Source organism: Oncorhynchus keta, chromosome 10 (assembly GCF_023373465.1).
Source record: "Oncorhynchus keta strain PuntledgeMale-10-30-2019 chromosome 10, Oket_V2, whole genome shotgun sequence".
In the NCBI taxonomy this organism is placed as follows: domain Eukaryota; kingdom Metazoa; phylum Chordata; class Actinopteri; order Salmoniformes; family Salmonidae; genus Oncorhynchus; species Oncorhynchus keta.
Window position 1 is genome coordinate 37,852,620 of NC_068430.1, and position 17,362 is coordinate 37,869,981.

At 41.0% G+C, this 17,362-nt stretch overlaps 1 protein-coding gene across 6 annotated transcripts; it reads left to right on the forward strand.

Annotated features, from left to right (window-relative positions):
- Positions 1–236: 236 nt before the first annotated feature.
- Positions 237–16,432, forward strand: LOC118388646 (E3 ubiquitin-protein ligase DTX3L-like). 6 transcript variants are annotated; one of them, XM_035777921.2, is made up of 13 exons: positions 237–514; positions 803–863; positions 4,804–4,880; positions 4,979–5,068; positions 6,037–6,123; positions 11,827–11,964; positions 12,078–12,161; positions 12,316–12,444; positions 12,658–12,889; positions 13,149–13,318; positions 13,421–14,983; positions 15,194–15,342; positions 15,457–16,432. In XM_035777921.2, the coding sequence occupies exons 3-13, from the start codon at positions 4,857–4,859 to the stop codon at positions 15,524–15,526; spliced, it is 2,736 nt and encodes a 911-aa protein (XP_035633814.1). In that variant the 5' UTR covers positions 237–514; positions 803–863; positions 4,804–4,856; the 3' UTR covers positions 15,527–16,432. The 6 variants fall into 6 exon arrangements, with proteins under 6 accessions (XP_035633814.1, XP_035633813.1, XP_035633809.1 ...); XM_035777920.2 differs by having other exon boundaries at positions 242–514; positions 12,078–12,113; positions 15,125–15,342; XM_035777916.2 differs by having other exon boundaries at positions 243–514; positions 15,125–15,342.
- The last annotated feature ends 930 nt before the right edge of the window (positions 16,433–17,362 follow it).

Below are 17,362 nucleotides of genomic sequence, written 5' to 3' on the forward strand. Positions count from 1 at the left end.
CAAACCTATTAGTGGTGTTCAAAATTTAACCAAAATGATTCTGCAAACTGATTAAAATGCCATATTACTCCGTGTGGTATACATTAAACTATTATAAATGCAGCAAGCACACTATTTTTCAAACAACAGAAGTGGCCATATCCATCAACGTTATTTGAGTCGCTCCTCGTAATTTTGGATCATTCCTATTTCCTTTCATTTCGGCAAGACCAAACGAGGAAATACATCGTTTTTAAAATACTTTTTCCGTTTGAAATCTAAAACTGGATATCAACTCGTTTTCTCGTTTATAGTTTCCAAATTGTGCATCGAGTAACAGAAACAAAACAAACGAAAAGACGTAGCCCATTTTTAATTTTTTTTGTTCATACCTGGAAGTACACGCCCCCTAATATAATATTCACGGTGCATTAATGGTTGCGTTTAGTAGCTAGCTAATGGAAGTAAATTAACCTTAATCTCTCAACCTGCTACAAAACGAAGTCCCCAGCCCAGAGGTACCTGCTGCAGAAAGGTGAGATTTCTACGTCTGAACCCACACACACAAACAATATCAATAGGCACCAGCCAGACAGAAGATCTAGCTACAGAAAGTAACGTAGAAAGTTTGTAGCAGGTTGAGGGACTAACGTGATTTACTTTCACTAGCTAACGTTAGTTACCATGAGGGACTAATTACTTCCACTGGCTATCATGATTATAGCCAGTAGCCTGCTAGCTCTAGTCAGTTAGCCAACTTGCTAGCTACAGTAGTCAGCAGTAACGTTAGCTGGCAGACTTTCATTTTCGTTTTCTTGTACAGCCCCAGGTGTCAAAATATGTTTACAAGACATTTGAGTGAGAACGCCACGCAGTGCGCACTTGTAAGTAAACTTTAATCGCACCTAAATTATATATATTTTCTTCTAGGGTTGTATGTGGTTCTAGAACTTTTACCAGCCTATCACGAAAGCAACTGTTTACTAGAATTTTGTGGATTCATTTTAATCGATATGCAAAGATGATCAATTCTGTGTAAAACGAAAGTGATACTGTTTTCTGTATTTGGGCAGTAAAGCAGGCTACATAAAACATTGAGTTGATCCCATATTTGTTTAAATACAATAGACAATACACAATCTTATTTGTATCAACATTGCATTCGAGGTGTGTGTAAAGCAGAGTATCCCTATTTGACTGGAGTGTATGGGGGGTGATGAAGGTCATAAATAATACTCGTGAAGCTACTGATACCTCTCATGAAGTCACCTAACGTCTTCCTAGCGCCATAAAAGACCACTATGTATTAACATGTACTGTCAATGGAGACAAGTTTTTTTTCCCTAAGTCGTCAAACTGCCGGCTCGTTCACGTCATGTAGATGTAGTGTTAGTTTGCATGTATGTTCTATTGTAGCGATCCGCACAGACAGCTAGCTATGTACATGGAACCCAAACCGGCTGCGCGTGTGCGCCATCGTGAATAAATTATTTTGTCCCACCACACCAAACGCAATCACGACACACAGGTTTAAATATCAAAACAAACAAGCAATTACATTCATTTGGGGACAGGTCGAAAAGCATTAAACCTTTTATGGCAATTTAGCTAGCTAATTTGTCCTATTTAGCTAGCTTGCTGTTGCTAGCTAATTTGTCCTGGGATATAAACATTGAGTTGTTATTTTACCTGAAATGCACAAGGTCCTCTACTCTGACAATTAATCCACACATAAAACGGTCAACTGAATTGTTACTTACCTTACAGATCACAAAGACATCCACATTCCACTCCATTCATATGCAAATACATTTGATTGTACACTGGCTTGTCTGGCTGGCATGTTTTTCATTTTAAACAGGCCTTCCCTTAGCTACACTGAAATAATATTAGTCCTCTTATGATTTAAAAAAAACTCAGCTCATTAGTACACCCTTGTGGTTGAATATATCTATTGTATGTCCTGTGATACAACAATGTTGAACTAACAAATACCATCAAGGGATAAGTTACAATTTACAATAATTAACACCTTATGAAACAGCTGTGAAAACCAATCTGGCAATATTTTAGATTTAAATACATAAACTTAATTTTTTTGGTGCATGTGTGTCAATTTACTTTCAGATTTTTTTTGTACACTCACATGGGAATCAGACTGAAATACTGAATTCCGATGTGTGGAATAGAGGTGGTGGGTATTGTGTGGATGGGAGGTTCTGCTTGTCACTTGTTTTCATCACGTAGTCCGTCTTGGAAGGTGGACTCGAAGAGGGAAACTGCAAAGTCCAGGTGCTGCTGCCGTCTTTGTTCTGAGTGGTTGCAGTGCTACTGTTTTTAGCTAATCTGTGCATCTCACATTATGTGCCCTGCATGATAGTTTTCAATGCTCTTTCTTAGGAGATAATGACAACTTGACAATAACAGTAGCTGATGTAATGAAAAGTTGGGGGGTGGTTGGCATTGAAGGACATCAGCTGGATCCATGTCTGGGTGTTAGGCAGAACCCATAGGTCCTGGAGAACAGGAGCAGAGTAAAGGGTAGGAGACGGATGTAAACAAGCAAACACACAGGTTAAAGGATTATCAGGTATGTAAAAATACAGTTATTGAATCATTTAAATGTTTGATTAGACATGCAGTAATGTTAATGGCAGACAGAAAAGAAAGGATAAGGTCAGGGATGTTCCCTCGAAAAGATAAAGATGTGAGTTGTGAGAGAAACTCCAGGGTGGTGTCATGACCACTGGAGTCATATACCTTAACAGTACCTACCTGGAGGTAGTTGAGGACTTGGTGGACTGTATATTATTTAGGGTTAGGTTTTACTTAGCACTGTGTTCTCTCCCAGGTGCTTGTAAGAGCACAGATGACAGACCGGTATGATTCCAGTTGAGGTTGTTTAATGATGCTGATTCACAGAGCAGTAACAGCACAGCACAGTGTATGGCTTAACAAATGTGTTAACTAAGAGTTTGTGTGGTTCTGAAAGGGGGGAAATTAAATACAATAGTAAATGGCAGGTATAGGCTTAATACAACCTCCAATTACATAACCAATTGTAGCCATATTATTTATATCTTATCTGCTGCACAGGGCAATACAACCTAACAACATGGCTGTGACTTCACTAAGGAATGATCAGAGGAGTGCAACTACACAGCACCATCATCCTCACACTACTGCATGAACTTGAATGTATAATGCATCCACAAGGCTCATTGCTAACAAAATACCCACAATCAGTATATATCCATATAACCACAGGGCATAAGACTACGCTAATTAGCATAACAACGGAGTGCGTCCATAACACATATATTGTAAGAAATATGAACTCACATTTCTGAAGGACGCACACGGGCCTTGGCTAAAACAAAGAATGCTAACTAGAGGTAATCACAGGAGATGGCTGGAACTCATCACGGCTTGTGTGCTTTCTCTAGTTATTTCCTTCTACTCAGAGATTGCCCAGCATGCTCTGCTCCACATCACCGGTGGGCGGAGTTACAGCTCTCCCAGGATGAACTAATATTTATTCTCAATAGTCTTTCGTACACTGGAAGTAGCGGTTACTTAACGTGACCCAGTGGTTAGTCTTGAGATGGACTATTTTGAGGAACCCTTGGGCCAGTGTTGGGTACTATTGACAGCATGGCGATGCCGCCCACCACGAGGCGGCAAATGCAAATAGTTATGATATTTTTATATTCACCTTAACTGATGGTGACCCCAGCTAGGAGCACCAAGCTTTCCCGGGGCTCACCTTCCTTTCGCCCTTCTTCCAAACCAAGTTTGGATGTCGAAGCACTTGGTCCCCTTGATTCTTCTCCGGTGGCTCTCCTTTTTCTCATGCGCCTTGAAGAATATAACTTCTAAATAAATGCCTCATGAGCTTGTATCAACTGTGGTACCCCATCAGAACCCCAAATATATAAGCTTGTTTTACTCCAATGTCTGTAAACAATGTAAATGTAAACAAACCTTAAAACATGGTTTCAACTATAATTTTGATATCATGGATGGTCAGTCCTTGCATCCATAGCTCTGTTTATACATCTGAGAATGGTTATATTTCTACAGCCCCATCCCTCAGATTTTTACCAGAACAGGGGTGGGGAAATTGCTTTAACTACTGCTTGCCGCTTTAAAGGAGTCCAAAGCCTAGTTTATACCTGCAGCTAACATGTGTCCTTTGCCCTGATATCCACATTCTGATCGTGCCCACATCTTCAGAAATAGTGTCTACATGTTATTAAAATGTATTTTATTTGTGTCCTCGTCGTGACCACATTTCCTGGTCCTTTCCTGTATGCAAATTATTTGACCGCTATTCTTTCAAAATGTTGATTTATTTTAAGACACATTGATGTCATAAGTTAATGGGGTCACCTGTCAATGATTTTAGAAGGTGGGATAATGATTTAAAGAATCCTCTATACTTGTAATATATCCAGAGACAATCCGTTCCTGACTACATCCGAAGGTGGTCAGGAAGATCTGATCACAATCAGACCACAATGTGTATTTTAATCATCTACACCTGTCTGGAAATGTGGACACAATCAGAATGTGGACAAGATCAGGACAAAGGATGCCTGTCAGAACCGGGTATAAACGGGGCTTAAGACATGCTGAGAAACACAAGAACAAGAGTAATAGAAAAGTGAGAACCAATCCAGTGTCCCCTAATAGTCAGAGAAAGAAATGGCCTTTTCTATACATTTTAGTTCTAATTTCACACACATAGTAGTTTTCCACATACCAGCCTGATGTGCATTGTGTTCAAATGGGCAATTAAAATGCTAAACCTATGGTGTTTAGGACTGGCTGAAGTGAAAGTGACATCTTGAGTGGTGTAAGCACAGAGACTGAACATGTCAGGTGTAGAGGACATGGATGTGAGTATATGCACTTGTATTGTGGCTAGATCATGGAACATTTTTATCCTAAAAAAAAATTAAAAGATGAGAACTTAACAATCATTATTTCTTTCAAGACAACAACTGCAGAGATGAACAGAAACCATGAAGTCTCTGGACCAGAACAGCAACGGCCCCATGACCTTTCGCAAATACAGATTCATGTGGTAGGTATCAAAGCATGGGACCAGGGGTAGCATATGTTACACAGGTGTGACATTATTAAAACCGGTGACTTAATTTGGGTATTTAGGGTTAACATAAACTAACAGTATTTCATAAAGGCCTACAATGTTCTTGTGCTCTAATTATTATGACTAAACACTTTTGTCTCGGGGTAGGCTACTTCTATTTAGAATGTGGAAATGTAGGCTATTGCGTTAACCACATGTTGAGGAGGCACAACCGTTCATCGATTTGACAGCTTCTCCAATGCAGTTACATGTCCGACATCACCATAAACAAAAGCAATGAAACGGCTATGCAGTTGTCAGTTATTGCGGGTTAGCGCTGGAACTGATTGAATATAGGCCTTAGGCTTGGATTCTATCCATTTGCAGAGTGTCGACCATGCACTATTTATGCACTATTTAAAGGCAGTTTGCTATTGAGCCGACATGTGGAAGGTTTACCGTGAATGTGATCTCTTGAATGCGGGTATTGTTGCCTTTAACCTTGTACTGCAGTGAGCTAAATCAGGGTCACCCAGTGTTTCTTGCTAGTCTTAAACAAATCTACTTTTAAACAAAAGTATACACCTCATACACATGGTTATGGGCTTTAAAAAAATAAGACACCTGTACCATGTCAGATATAGAGTTGAAATGTATTCAATTTTGAGTTTGCATCCCAATATTTCACTATAAACAAATATAACAACCATTTGACATAAACAACTGATTTGCGGCTGGTTTTGCATTGCCGACAATGAGGGATCGGCTGAATCCCGGCCTTCGCCTACTACTGGACTAAAAAGCATCCTCAACGGAGGAATAGAGTGCGTCCCGAGCCTTGTCCTAAGACTTCAGTTCAGAGCCACTAAGAGAGAGAATTCAACAATATAATAAGAACTATAACTTTGTGAAGGCACAGGTTTATGATGGTAAATAAAAGTGCTCTCCACTGTCTCTCCCAGCCCACAGGAACATCCAGTGGCCCTGTACCAGTGATACAGTCACAGCCTCAACGGTCTAGTGTTTCTCAAAGTGCTTTTACTTACAAGGTAAGGAGCTTTATAGGACTCTATTGTGGTATACTAGCACCGCTTACTGTTGCTCAGTATCTTTTGAGAGCCTTAAACAGTGTCATTTAACCCGTAAATCTAAGCCCTGTCTAAGCCGGGGGAGGGTGGATGGGGGTTTACTAAGCTATAGGATCTTTAAAAAAAAAGGTCATACCAAGGCTAATTTTGCTATTTGATTTAGAATTTTCAGACCCCTTGAAGTATCAAAATGTATTAGCCCACACAAACGGATTGAATAACAGATTCACTGCATGGACCAGATAGTCTCATAAAGAAAATCTAAAGGAAGTTTGTTCTGATGTGTCTGTCCTGTATCTGAGAGATATAAGAAAGACTAGGAAACATTTTTTAAATATATATGTATTTAACCCCTTATTTTTGGCACTAAACATTCTAAGCCCCTGTCTAACCTGGGGGGGAACATTTTGTTATTTTTCTTGACATGTATTTAACCCCTTATTTATGTCTCCATATATACACTACCGGTCAAAAGTTTTTGAACACCTTCAACACATTCAAGAGTTTTTATTTCTTTATATTATTTTCTACATTGTAGAATAAAAGGTGAATGCACCAATTTGTAAGTCGCTCTGGATAAGAGCGTCTGCTAAATGACTTAAATGTAAATGTAAAAGTGAAGACATCAAAATAATGAGAACACATATGGAATCATGTAGTAACCAAAGAAGTGTTAAACGAATCAAAATATATTTGAGATTCATAAAATTCTCACCCTTTACCTTGATGACAGCTTTGCACACTTCTGGCATTCTCTCAACCAGCATCACCTGGAATGCTTTTCCAACAGTCTTGAAGGAGTTCCCACATATACTGAGCACTTGTTGGCTGCTTTTCCTTCACTCTGTGTTCCAACTCATCCCAAACCATCTCAATTTGGTTGGGGGATCGTGATGGCCAGGTCATCTGATGCAGCACTCCATCACTCTCCTTCTTGGTGGAGATGTGTTGGGTCAATTTCCTGTTGAAAACCAAATGATAGTCCCACTACGCCCAAACCAGATGGGATGGTGTATCCCTGCAGAATGCTGTGGTAGCCATGATGTTTAAGTGTGCCTTGAGTTCTAAATAAAACACAGTGTCACCAGCAAAGCACCCCCACACCATAACACCACCTCCTCCATGCTTTACGGTGGGAAATACACATGTGGAGATCATTCGTTCACCCACGCTGCATCTCACAAAGACACTGCAGATGGAACAAAACATCTCCAATTTGTACTCCAGACCAAAGGACAAATTTCCACTGGTCTAATGTCCATTGCTTTTGTTTCTTGGCCCAAGAAAGTCTCTCCTTTTTATTGGTGTCCTTTAGTAGTGGTTTCTTTGCAGCAATTTGACCATGAAGGCCTGATTCACGCGGTCTACTTTGAACAGTTGATGTTGAGATGTCTGTTACTTGAACTCTGTGAATCATTTATTTGGGCTGCAATTTCTGAGGCTGGTAACTCTAATGAACTTATCCTCTACAGCAGAGGTAACTCTGGGTCTTCCATTCCTGTGGCGGTCCTCATGAGAGCCCGTTTCATCGTAGCGTTTGATGGTTTTTGCGACTGCACTTGAAGAAACTTTCAACGTTTTAGAAATGTTCCCGATTGACTGACCTTCATGTCTTAAAGGAATGATGGACTGTCATTTCTCTTTGCTTATTTGAGCTGTTCTTGCCATAATATGGACTTGGTATTTTACCAAATAGGACCCCCATTTCAGGTGACTACCTCATGAAGCTCGCCCATCCAACTACTTCATCCCCATATTATTTACTTTTGCTCTTTTGCACCCCAGTATCTCTACTTGCACATCTATCACTCGTGTTGATGCCAAATTGTAATTATTTTGCCACTATGGCCTATTTATTGCCTTACCTCCCTAATCTTACTACATTTGCACACACTGTATATAGATGTTTCTACTGTGTTATTGTCTATACGTTTATTTATCCCACGTGTAACTCTGTTGTTTTTGTTGCACTGCTTTGCCAGGTCGCAGTTGTAAATGAGATCTTGGTCTCAAATGTAAAATATATTTTGATTTGTTTAACACTTTGGTTACTACATGATTCCATATGTGTTATCTCATTGTAGAATAACAGTGAAGACATCAAAACAATGTAGAAAATAGTATAAATAAAGAAAAACCTTTTGAAGGTGTTAGGTGTTAACTTTTGACCGGTAGTGTACTTCCATTCATTTTTTTTTCAACTGGTACTGGGGGACCTTCAGATGAGTCTTGTGAGGCTTGTGGACATCCTAAAGCAAAACAACATGTAGGTGTTCGTGAGAGTCTCACCTTTCCGACAGAGGGGTCATATTAGTATGTAGCCCAAACTGTTTGGACGCTACAGACAGAAGTTAGCAGATCGGCTGTACAGACAGGTCCCAATACGCTTGTGGGGGAGTAGTGCAAAATGGAGAACACCATCGTGTTTGTGAGAGTCTCATCTTCAAAGGGGTCGTCATAGTTTGTAGGCCAAACCGTTCGGACGCTACAGACGATTTTGTGAGAAGACCGACTTTCGTGATGTCTCATGGTCTTACAAACACCGGCGAGCCAAGTCTAGGTCCAAAAGGCTTCTTTAACAGCTTCCACCCCCAAGCCATAAGACTACTGAACAATTCTTCAAATGGCCACTGGATTATTACACACTTTTTATAATTTTTTACTTTAGTTTATTTGGTAAATATTTTCTTAACTCTTCTTGAACTGCACTGTTTTTTAAGGGCTTGTAAGTAAGCATTTCACGGCAAGGTCTACACTTGTTGTATTTGGCGCGTGTGACAAAGTTTGATTTGGCGTGTTGGTGGAGCATTCCAGAGCTGAGGGGCCTCATGACAGAAGGCCCTGTCACCCATGCTCCACAGGTTTGTGGCTGGTGTGACCAGGCTGAGTCTGATGATCGTAGTGTGCGTGCTGGGGAATAGTTCTCTAGAAGTTGGCATGTGTATTTAGGTGCATCCCCTTGAGGGCCTTGAAGGTGAGCAGCATAATCTGTTAGTGAAATTCTAAATTCCTCTGTATTATTTCCCAATCAGAATGAAGTACTCTGTCAATGCATTCTATGGGATCGTAAAACCCATATTATTATAGGAATGGACAGAGCCCCAGTCTTAAACTCAGGTAACAGCGTTTATTTCAAGAGAGTACTGCCCAAAAATACAAAGAACCTTACATTTTAAAGAGACAACATAAAATGACATCAGTTTCTCACACCCTCTCCGATCCATACAATAGCGCAGTGTCTTCAGGTCTGGAGATCTTCTTCTACTCCCCTCATAAAACAAACATTCCAATCTGTCTAAAAGACATCTTCTCCTCCACTAATGGAACATCAAAGACCATTCTTATCTGTCAGAAAAGATATATGCCCTCCTTCTCCCTTTCCCGCAAGGTACAGACAATTAATTTGTTTTACTTACATTTTCAGTAACAGCTTAACCAAGAACCCATACATTTCATACCATAACATAATAGTATTAAAATAAATGGTTCTTAAATAAATGTATACATAATTAATCATTTCAACTATAATTTCCTCCAACATAATCTTACATTGTATCCTGTATTGAACAGGAAACCCAGACTATTTGCATTGTCCCCCCTCTTTTATACTGCTGCTACTCTCTGTTTATTGTCTATGCATAGTCACTTTAACTCTACCTACATGTACATATTACCTCAACTAACCGGTGCCCCCGCACATTGAATCTGTACTGGTACCCCTGTATATAGCCTCGCTACTGTTATTTTACTGCTGCTCTTTAATGATGTTATTTTTTTGACTTATTCATTTTTTACTTAACCAACAATGCAGTTGTAAGAAAAAATAAGTGTTAAGTAAACATTTCACTAAGGTCTACACCGGTTGTATTCGGCACATGTGACAAATACAATTTGATAACGTTTGAAAATTTGATTTGATATTCACCGCAAATGTGGAAGTGGGACATAGGCGGATACGGTGGATTGAGGCACATCCAATGCAAAGAAATACCTAAGCTCACTAAAAAAAGGAAATGTCCCTTTTTCAGGACCCTGTCTTTCAAAGATAATTAGTTAAAATCCAAATAACTTCACAGATCCTCATTGTAAAGGGTTTAAACAATGTTTCCCATGCTTGTTCAATTAATCATAAACAATTAATGAACATGCACCTGTGGAACATTCCGAAATTCAGGTCACAGTTTGGAAAACTTAGGGCACTAAAGAGGCCTTTCTACTGATTCTGAAAAACACCAAAATAAAGATGCCCAGGGTCCCTGCTCATCTGCGTGAACGTGCATTAGGCATGCTGCAAGGAGGCATGAGGACTGCAGATGTGGCCAGGGCAATAAATAGCAATGTCCATACTGTGAGATGCCTAAGACAGCGCTACAGGGAAACAGGATGGACAGCTAATCATCCTCGCAGTGGCAGACCACGTGTAACAACACCTGCACAGGATCGGTACATCCGAACATCACACCTGCAGGACCGGTATAGGATGGCAACAATAACTGCCTGAGTTACACCAGGAACGCACAATCCCTCCATTGAGCTCAGACTGTCCGCAATAGGCTGAGAGAGGCTGGACTGAGGGCTTGTAGACCTGTTGTAAGGCAGGTCCTCACCAGACATCACCGGCAACAACATCGCCTATAGGCACAAACCAACCGTCGCTGGACCAGACAGGACTGGCAAAAAGTGATGAGTCACGGTTTTGTCTCACCAGGGGTGATGGTCGGATTGGCGTTTATCGTCGAAGGAATGAGCGTTACACCGAGGCCTGTACCCTGGAGCGGGATCGAGATGGAGGGTCCGTCATGGTCTGGGGCGGTGTGTCACAGCATCATCTGACTGAGCTTGTTGTCATTGCAGGCAATCTCAACGCTGTGCGTTACAGGGAAGACATCCTCCTCCCTCATGTGGTACCCTTCCTGCAGGCTCATCCTGGCATGACAATGCCACCGGCCATACTGCTCGTTCTGTGCGTGATTTCTTGCAAGACAGGAATGTCAGTGTTCTGCCATGGCCAGCGAAGAGCCCTGATCTCAATCCCATTGAGCACGCCTGGGACCTGTTGGATCGGAGGGTGAGGGCTAGGGCCATTCCCGCCAGAAAATCCGGGAACTTGCAGGTGCCTTGGTGGAAGAGTGGGGTAACATCTCACAGCAAGAACTGGCAAATCTGGTGCAGTCCATGAGGAGGAGATGCACTGCAGTTCTTAATGCAGCTGGTGGCCACACCAGATACTGACTGTTACTTTTGATTTTGACCCCCCTTGTTCAGGACACATTATTCCATTTCTGTTTGTCACATGTCTGTGGAACTTGTTCAGTTTATGTTGAATCTTGTGTAAATATTTGTATGAACATATGTTAAGTTTGCTGAAAATAAACACAGTTGACAGCGAGAACTTTTCTTTATTTGCTGAGTTTAGTTTAAAATGTCAGATTTATATGGGGGTATTTGTATTGTGCTAATGAAATTTCCACGGGGTGCGGACATCAACCTTAGTTACGCCTCAGGGACCTGAAGTGTATGTATTACATGACCTCGTGACACTGTGACTCAACTAATCTCTGAAAAAACAGGATTATTATCAAACCAATAATCAAGTTTTTCTATTGGACTGTCCAAAGTGGCTTCCTTTTTTGGACTAGAATTGCCGCTCATTCTGATGTTCAGTTATTCCTTCAGGCAGGAGTATCCGAGGACGTGTCTGAAGAAGACGCATCAGCCCGAGAGACTTCCGATCGGTTCTCTGAGACTTTTGGAGGAGGGACACCTTCAGCAACCTGTGTTGATATCCCAAGCTCTGATGACGTTAGTCATTTTATTTTTAGACAGCTGTGAATATTTGTATAATACATATATTAATGTGCAACAAGGGCACACATTCACTGGACAAATCAATATTTCCACATGTTATAATCCAGGACCCAGACCTGTATCAAGCAGATAATGACTTTAAGGTGAAGCATCCCTCAGCACCCCTGTATGACTCCAGGCACTCTGGCAATGTTAGTAATTTTGTCTTTTGATAGCTGTGAAACTCTGATGAATGTACGTTACATGTTAAATAAGGACATTACTTGTTTTCTTTTTATTGGTGTTTTTAGAATATATATATCTCTTGAAGCATTGATGGTAGATATTTTACAACACTCTCTCTAGCCTCATTCATCCTCTTCCAAAGAGATGAGTGTGGATTATCCTGCTGAAGGAGATAATGGCTCTGCTAGAAACAAACAATCACAGCGAGATCAACATTCTCCCATCAACCCCCAAAGCACTCAGGATGTGGTAATGATTCTATCTAGCAGATCAAAGGATGTGTCATTTTTCTAACTAGCTTTAGACACTACTGTAGTACTCTCTGGTCAATGCTCAGGAGACAACAGTTTCTGCTATTGCCCCTGTCAATCAGGTTCTGATATCTGCCTTGAAAGCATGACGTCATCCTCTTATCTTATCAGTTACTAAGCCACCTGAACAACGCAAATGTAACTTTTTCAGGACCTGAATCAGGCAAAGGACGAGACGGACGAGACCGAGGAAAAGCAGACCACTTTAGATGAGGCTACAGTCTATGTCAGTGTGTTGTGGCCTGGGAAAGCAATATTGTCATGGAAGTCTATACTTCAAAAAAGTCTCCAGTCGTGGTTGAATAATAACTTTAAAGAAACAGATTGCACCGTGGGTAGGCTGAACGGATACTTGGCCGAAGTCAAGATACATCCCCCATCAGGTTAGAAGGATACATTAATACCTGTATCATTTCAATGTCGAGGAGACGCTCAAGACATAGAGGTGCTGCTATAAGAAAATAATCTTCACTAACATTGATGCAAACAATGTGTCCCTGTTTTAAATTCCCCAACCTATAGCAAAGGTTTTTTGCCGTGTTAGCAAGTTGGATTTGGGAATACATTTCTGTCTTTTATTCTTAAGAGTTTTAATGATTATTATTGTGTGATTGTCTGCTATTATTCATCTGTCCTGTTAAGTCGTTGAGAACCTTCTGAAGCTGAAGGAAACGCAGATGACCTTCAAAGACCAGGCCAAGACATCAGCCACTGTGCGGTTTCACGGGGCTATACCACCACCCTGGAATCAATCAAACAGTAAACCCAGCTCAATGGAAGACTTGCCTCCAACATCCAACATGCCACAGGATGTATGTAAATCAAATGCGTGATTATTTGACAGCATTTTCAAATCAACTATAATATAAAAAGTATAATATACATCTTTTAAATATTATTTCCCCCGCCTCTAGGTCAATCTCCCAATAACTGTAAGTGCTAGCATTGACATCGGTGGCTACAAACCTGAAGTACGGGCTGCCATTCACCGTCATTACCACACCACCGATCACAAGTTGGCTGTAAAAGGGAGCTTTGATGAAGTGAACCAGTTCCACAGAGAGTTTACCAAGATCGTCAGGGAAGCGGAAACCGAGCCAGAAGCGGATTGGAACGATAATGCAGAAGCGGCACAAAGCATGACTCACAATGGAATGAAGACCCATGAAGAACCTGGGCAGAAGGAAATGAGCTTTCCAGTCCCACTGAACCACTTTGTGTACTTGAATCAGGCCTACCGGAAGGAGATGGAGGACATAGAGAAAAGAAATGGAGTCAAAATCAATGCAGAAGTGAAGGTGTCCATCAAAGAGGACACACAGAAAACAGGCAGAGATGTTATGCTGACCAAAGCCCACCAGGAGTTCAGTGACCTCTTCCAGAAGTATGTAGTTAATTTGGACAGCATTTCCACCCATCTGACACCTGGGGATCCAGGAGACCTCATGAATACGCTGAAAAACATCCAGAATGAGGAGACTAGGCTGGTACTAAATGTGTCTGCCAATGGCTGCGTTGTGTTTGGGCCGGCTCAGAGCATCATGGCAGTCGAGAAGGCTCTTGGGGTGAAGACTACAGTAATGACATTTGGAATGGATCACAGCTCCACAGAGAAAGCATCTGGATTTGCTAGAGGACCTGTTTTGAGATCTCCAAAAACACCACGGATGATCTGGATGGACATCAAAGATCCACTTTTGTCACATGGGCTGGTCATGGACCAGACTCACTGGGATCTAATGAAATCTGCCTTTCATGAGAAATTAACAGCAATCAAAAATAAATTTAGAGTAGATTTCATGGAGGAAAAGTCTCCAGGCAAGGTAAAAATTAAAACAAGACCTACAACATCAGTCTCTCTGGAAAGCAACGCCATCAGAGCTCTCATGCACCTCTACCAGAAGGTTGCGACATCAGCGATGAGCTGCCACCTGCTGGACCCTACCCATGCAAAGGCTGTGGGGGACAAGCTGGAGGAGATCCACCCTCGACACCGCTGTGTCTGGGCAGGAGAAAACTATGGTCCCTGGAGGCTGATCGGCCTACCGCAACATTTGGGCCCTGCTGTGAAAGAGCTTGAGATGATGCTCAAAAGGCCTATGTTTAAAGAAGAAGACAAGCACAAGATTGAGTATCCTGGCGACAGATCCAGCACTGGAGCAGCCATGGGGGGAGCAGTCGGAGATGGAGGAGCAACAGGAGGGCCTGAAGATGATAATTGCTCCATATGCATGGACAGATTTATCAACAAGAGGAAGTTGTCCTGCAGCCATGAGTTTTGTACAGAATGTCTGAGGAAGGCAGTGACATTCTCAGGCCCCAGATGTCCTTTGTGTAAGGATGTGTTTGGAAAGGTGGAGGGAGACCAGCCTGAGGGAACAATGAAAGTGAAACATGAACGTCACCACTGCATACCTGGATACCTTGGCTACGGCATGATAGTTATCAGCTATGATATACCAAGTGGAAAACAGACGGTAAAAGGCTTTCATTTTTTTCATTATAAATGTAACATTTACAGCACTGAATTATCTCATAATGCATTGTTTGTACTAACCCTCACTGTGGTGATTAACAGCAAAATGTTTAACTACACTGACATGTTTTCCTGACTTCAGAAGAAACATTCCAACCCTGGAAAAGGGTTCATTGGGACCCATAGAATAGCTTATCTCCCTGACAACCAGGAGGGCAATGAAGTGCTGAAGTTACTGAAGAGAGCTTTCAACCAGAAGCTGATTTTCACAGTTGGGACCTCCAGAACCACTGGGACAGACGACTGTGTGACATGGAACGACATTCACCACAAGACCAACATCGATGGAGGGGCACAAGTGTAAAATACCTAAAACGATGGATATGATTATATTAACCTTCTGTAACAGTTGACAATTATTTTACATTTGATTAATTTACAAGATTGTATTGTGTGCTTTGTGTTTTTCCACAGTTTTGGTTATCCTGACCCTGACTACCTGAGCAGAGTGAAGAGTGAGCTGAAAGCCAAAGGCATTGAATGAAGACAGTCTTGAAAATAGAACAGACGAGTTAAATTGAGATTTTAAACTGTTTAGAATAGATGCCTTTTAAATAGTTGATCCATAATAACAGTACACTTTCTAATCAAACAGGCAGGGGACATGTATTCTATGAAATCAAGATGTTTGTGGATTAATATGCCATATTTACAATATCATTGTAACCTCAGTGAGAGTTGTTTTGACTAATGTACTACAATAATCTTTAAGAATATCTGTGTCTGGAACCATTTTGATCAAGATGTATTTTTTTTTAACAAATGGAAACTTTTGATTGGTGTACAAGTAGTTCATAATAGATGTTTGAATGCAGGGTGACAGGTGGAGCTATGACAAAAAATACATATTGAATTTATAGAACTACGAAACATAAAAAAGCACTGACAGAATTATCAAACAATTATACAGAATAGTTTGCCTAATGACAAACTGAGCTGTTTTCTACATACTTCAGGCTTAGAAAGGACGGCCATTTTTTTTTTTGCGGTGAAGTCTAAATGCGGGATGTTGTACAAAACAAAGTGATCAGCTTTAGATCCGAACCGCACGCTGGTGAGTTTAACTTTTTTGCGGAAACTCACATCCGTGGCACAGCGTTCGGCCGGAGCAAGGAGTTTGGGGAGCCAGGCAATAGAATAGTAACATTGAGTGGAAACAACTTCAATATATGAATTACCAGTTGGTGAGCTCTCACTAGATAAAGATACTTGCTGGAACTGAAAAGCTTGGTTCAGTGCTCACTTATGAAGGACACGTGTGATAAACAAGGGTGAGCATTCGGGTTTAAGTTTGCTTTGAATTTTGTTTGATGATTGGCAATGAGAATAAAACAGTGATCTCACTTTTTTGTGTTTGATGATTGGCAATGAGAATAAAACAGTGATCTCACTTTTGTGGTTAACTTGGTATTAATTGTTGTATCGTCCACAATATGCCAACTCGAGTCCTGTCTGGTTGTTTTTATATCTAACTAGAGAAGTGACTGATGTTCAACGGTGACCAAACTGCGATACTAATGGAGTGTTGCGCTGCACGATGAGTACATTTTTGACAACTGTAGCATTTTAGCTAAGCCTAACCCTATTCCAAACCTCAACCTCGTTCTCATAACCTGCCATGTTAATTATCCTAAACTGCTATGCATTTTAGCGTCGAACCAATAATGGAGCGCTGATGTTACCCATCGCTGTTGATCCACCCACTTCTTTTGCAACACCACTTTCAGACACACTCCAATTATGCAGTTAACCATACTTGCACCAATACCGTGTTCACGTGCTAATGGGAACTAGGAGAGTCCGAAATGTTTGACGTGCTTACTGGTTGAAGTCGTAAGTTTACATACACCGTAGCCAAATAAATTAAAACTCAGTTTCACAATTCCTGAAGTTTAATTCCAGAAAACAAAATCCATGTTTTCGGTCATTTTAAGAATGTGTGATATGTCAGATTTGATTTATTTCATCACATTCCAAGTGGGTTAGAAGTTTACAGATACAAATTGAGTGTTTGGTAGCATTGCCTTTAAATTGTTTAAATTTGGTAAAACGTTTCAGGGAGCCTTCCACAAGCTTCCCACAATAAGTGGGTCAGGTTTGTAAGCTCCTTGCTCGCATACACTTTCAGTTCTGCCCACGAATGTTCTATAGGATTGAGGTCAGGGCTTTGATGGCCACTCCAATACCTTGACATTGTTGTCCTGAAGCCATTTTGCAACAATTTTGGAAGTATGCTTGGGGTCATTGTTCATTTGGAAGACCCTCAGCAAGGAAGAAGCCACTGCTCCAAAACCGCCATAAAAAAGCCAGACTACGGTTT

Coding starts and splice junctions, on each gene's coding strand:
- LOC118388646 (XM_035777916.2), top strand. CDS start 4,857: ATGTCAGGTGTAGAGGACATGGAT. Junction 14,984..15,124: donor TACCAAGTGGAAAACAGACG/GTAAAAGGCTTT, acceptor TCCTGACTTCAG/AAGAAACATTCCAACCCTGG. Junction 15,343..15,456: donor ATCGATGGAGGGGCACAAGT/GTAAAATACCTA, acceptor GTTTTTCCACAG/TTTTGGTTATCCTGACCCTG.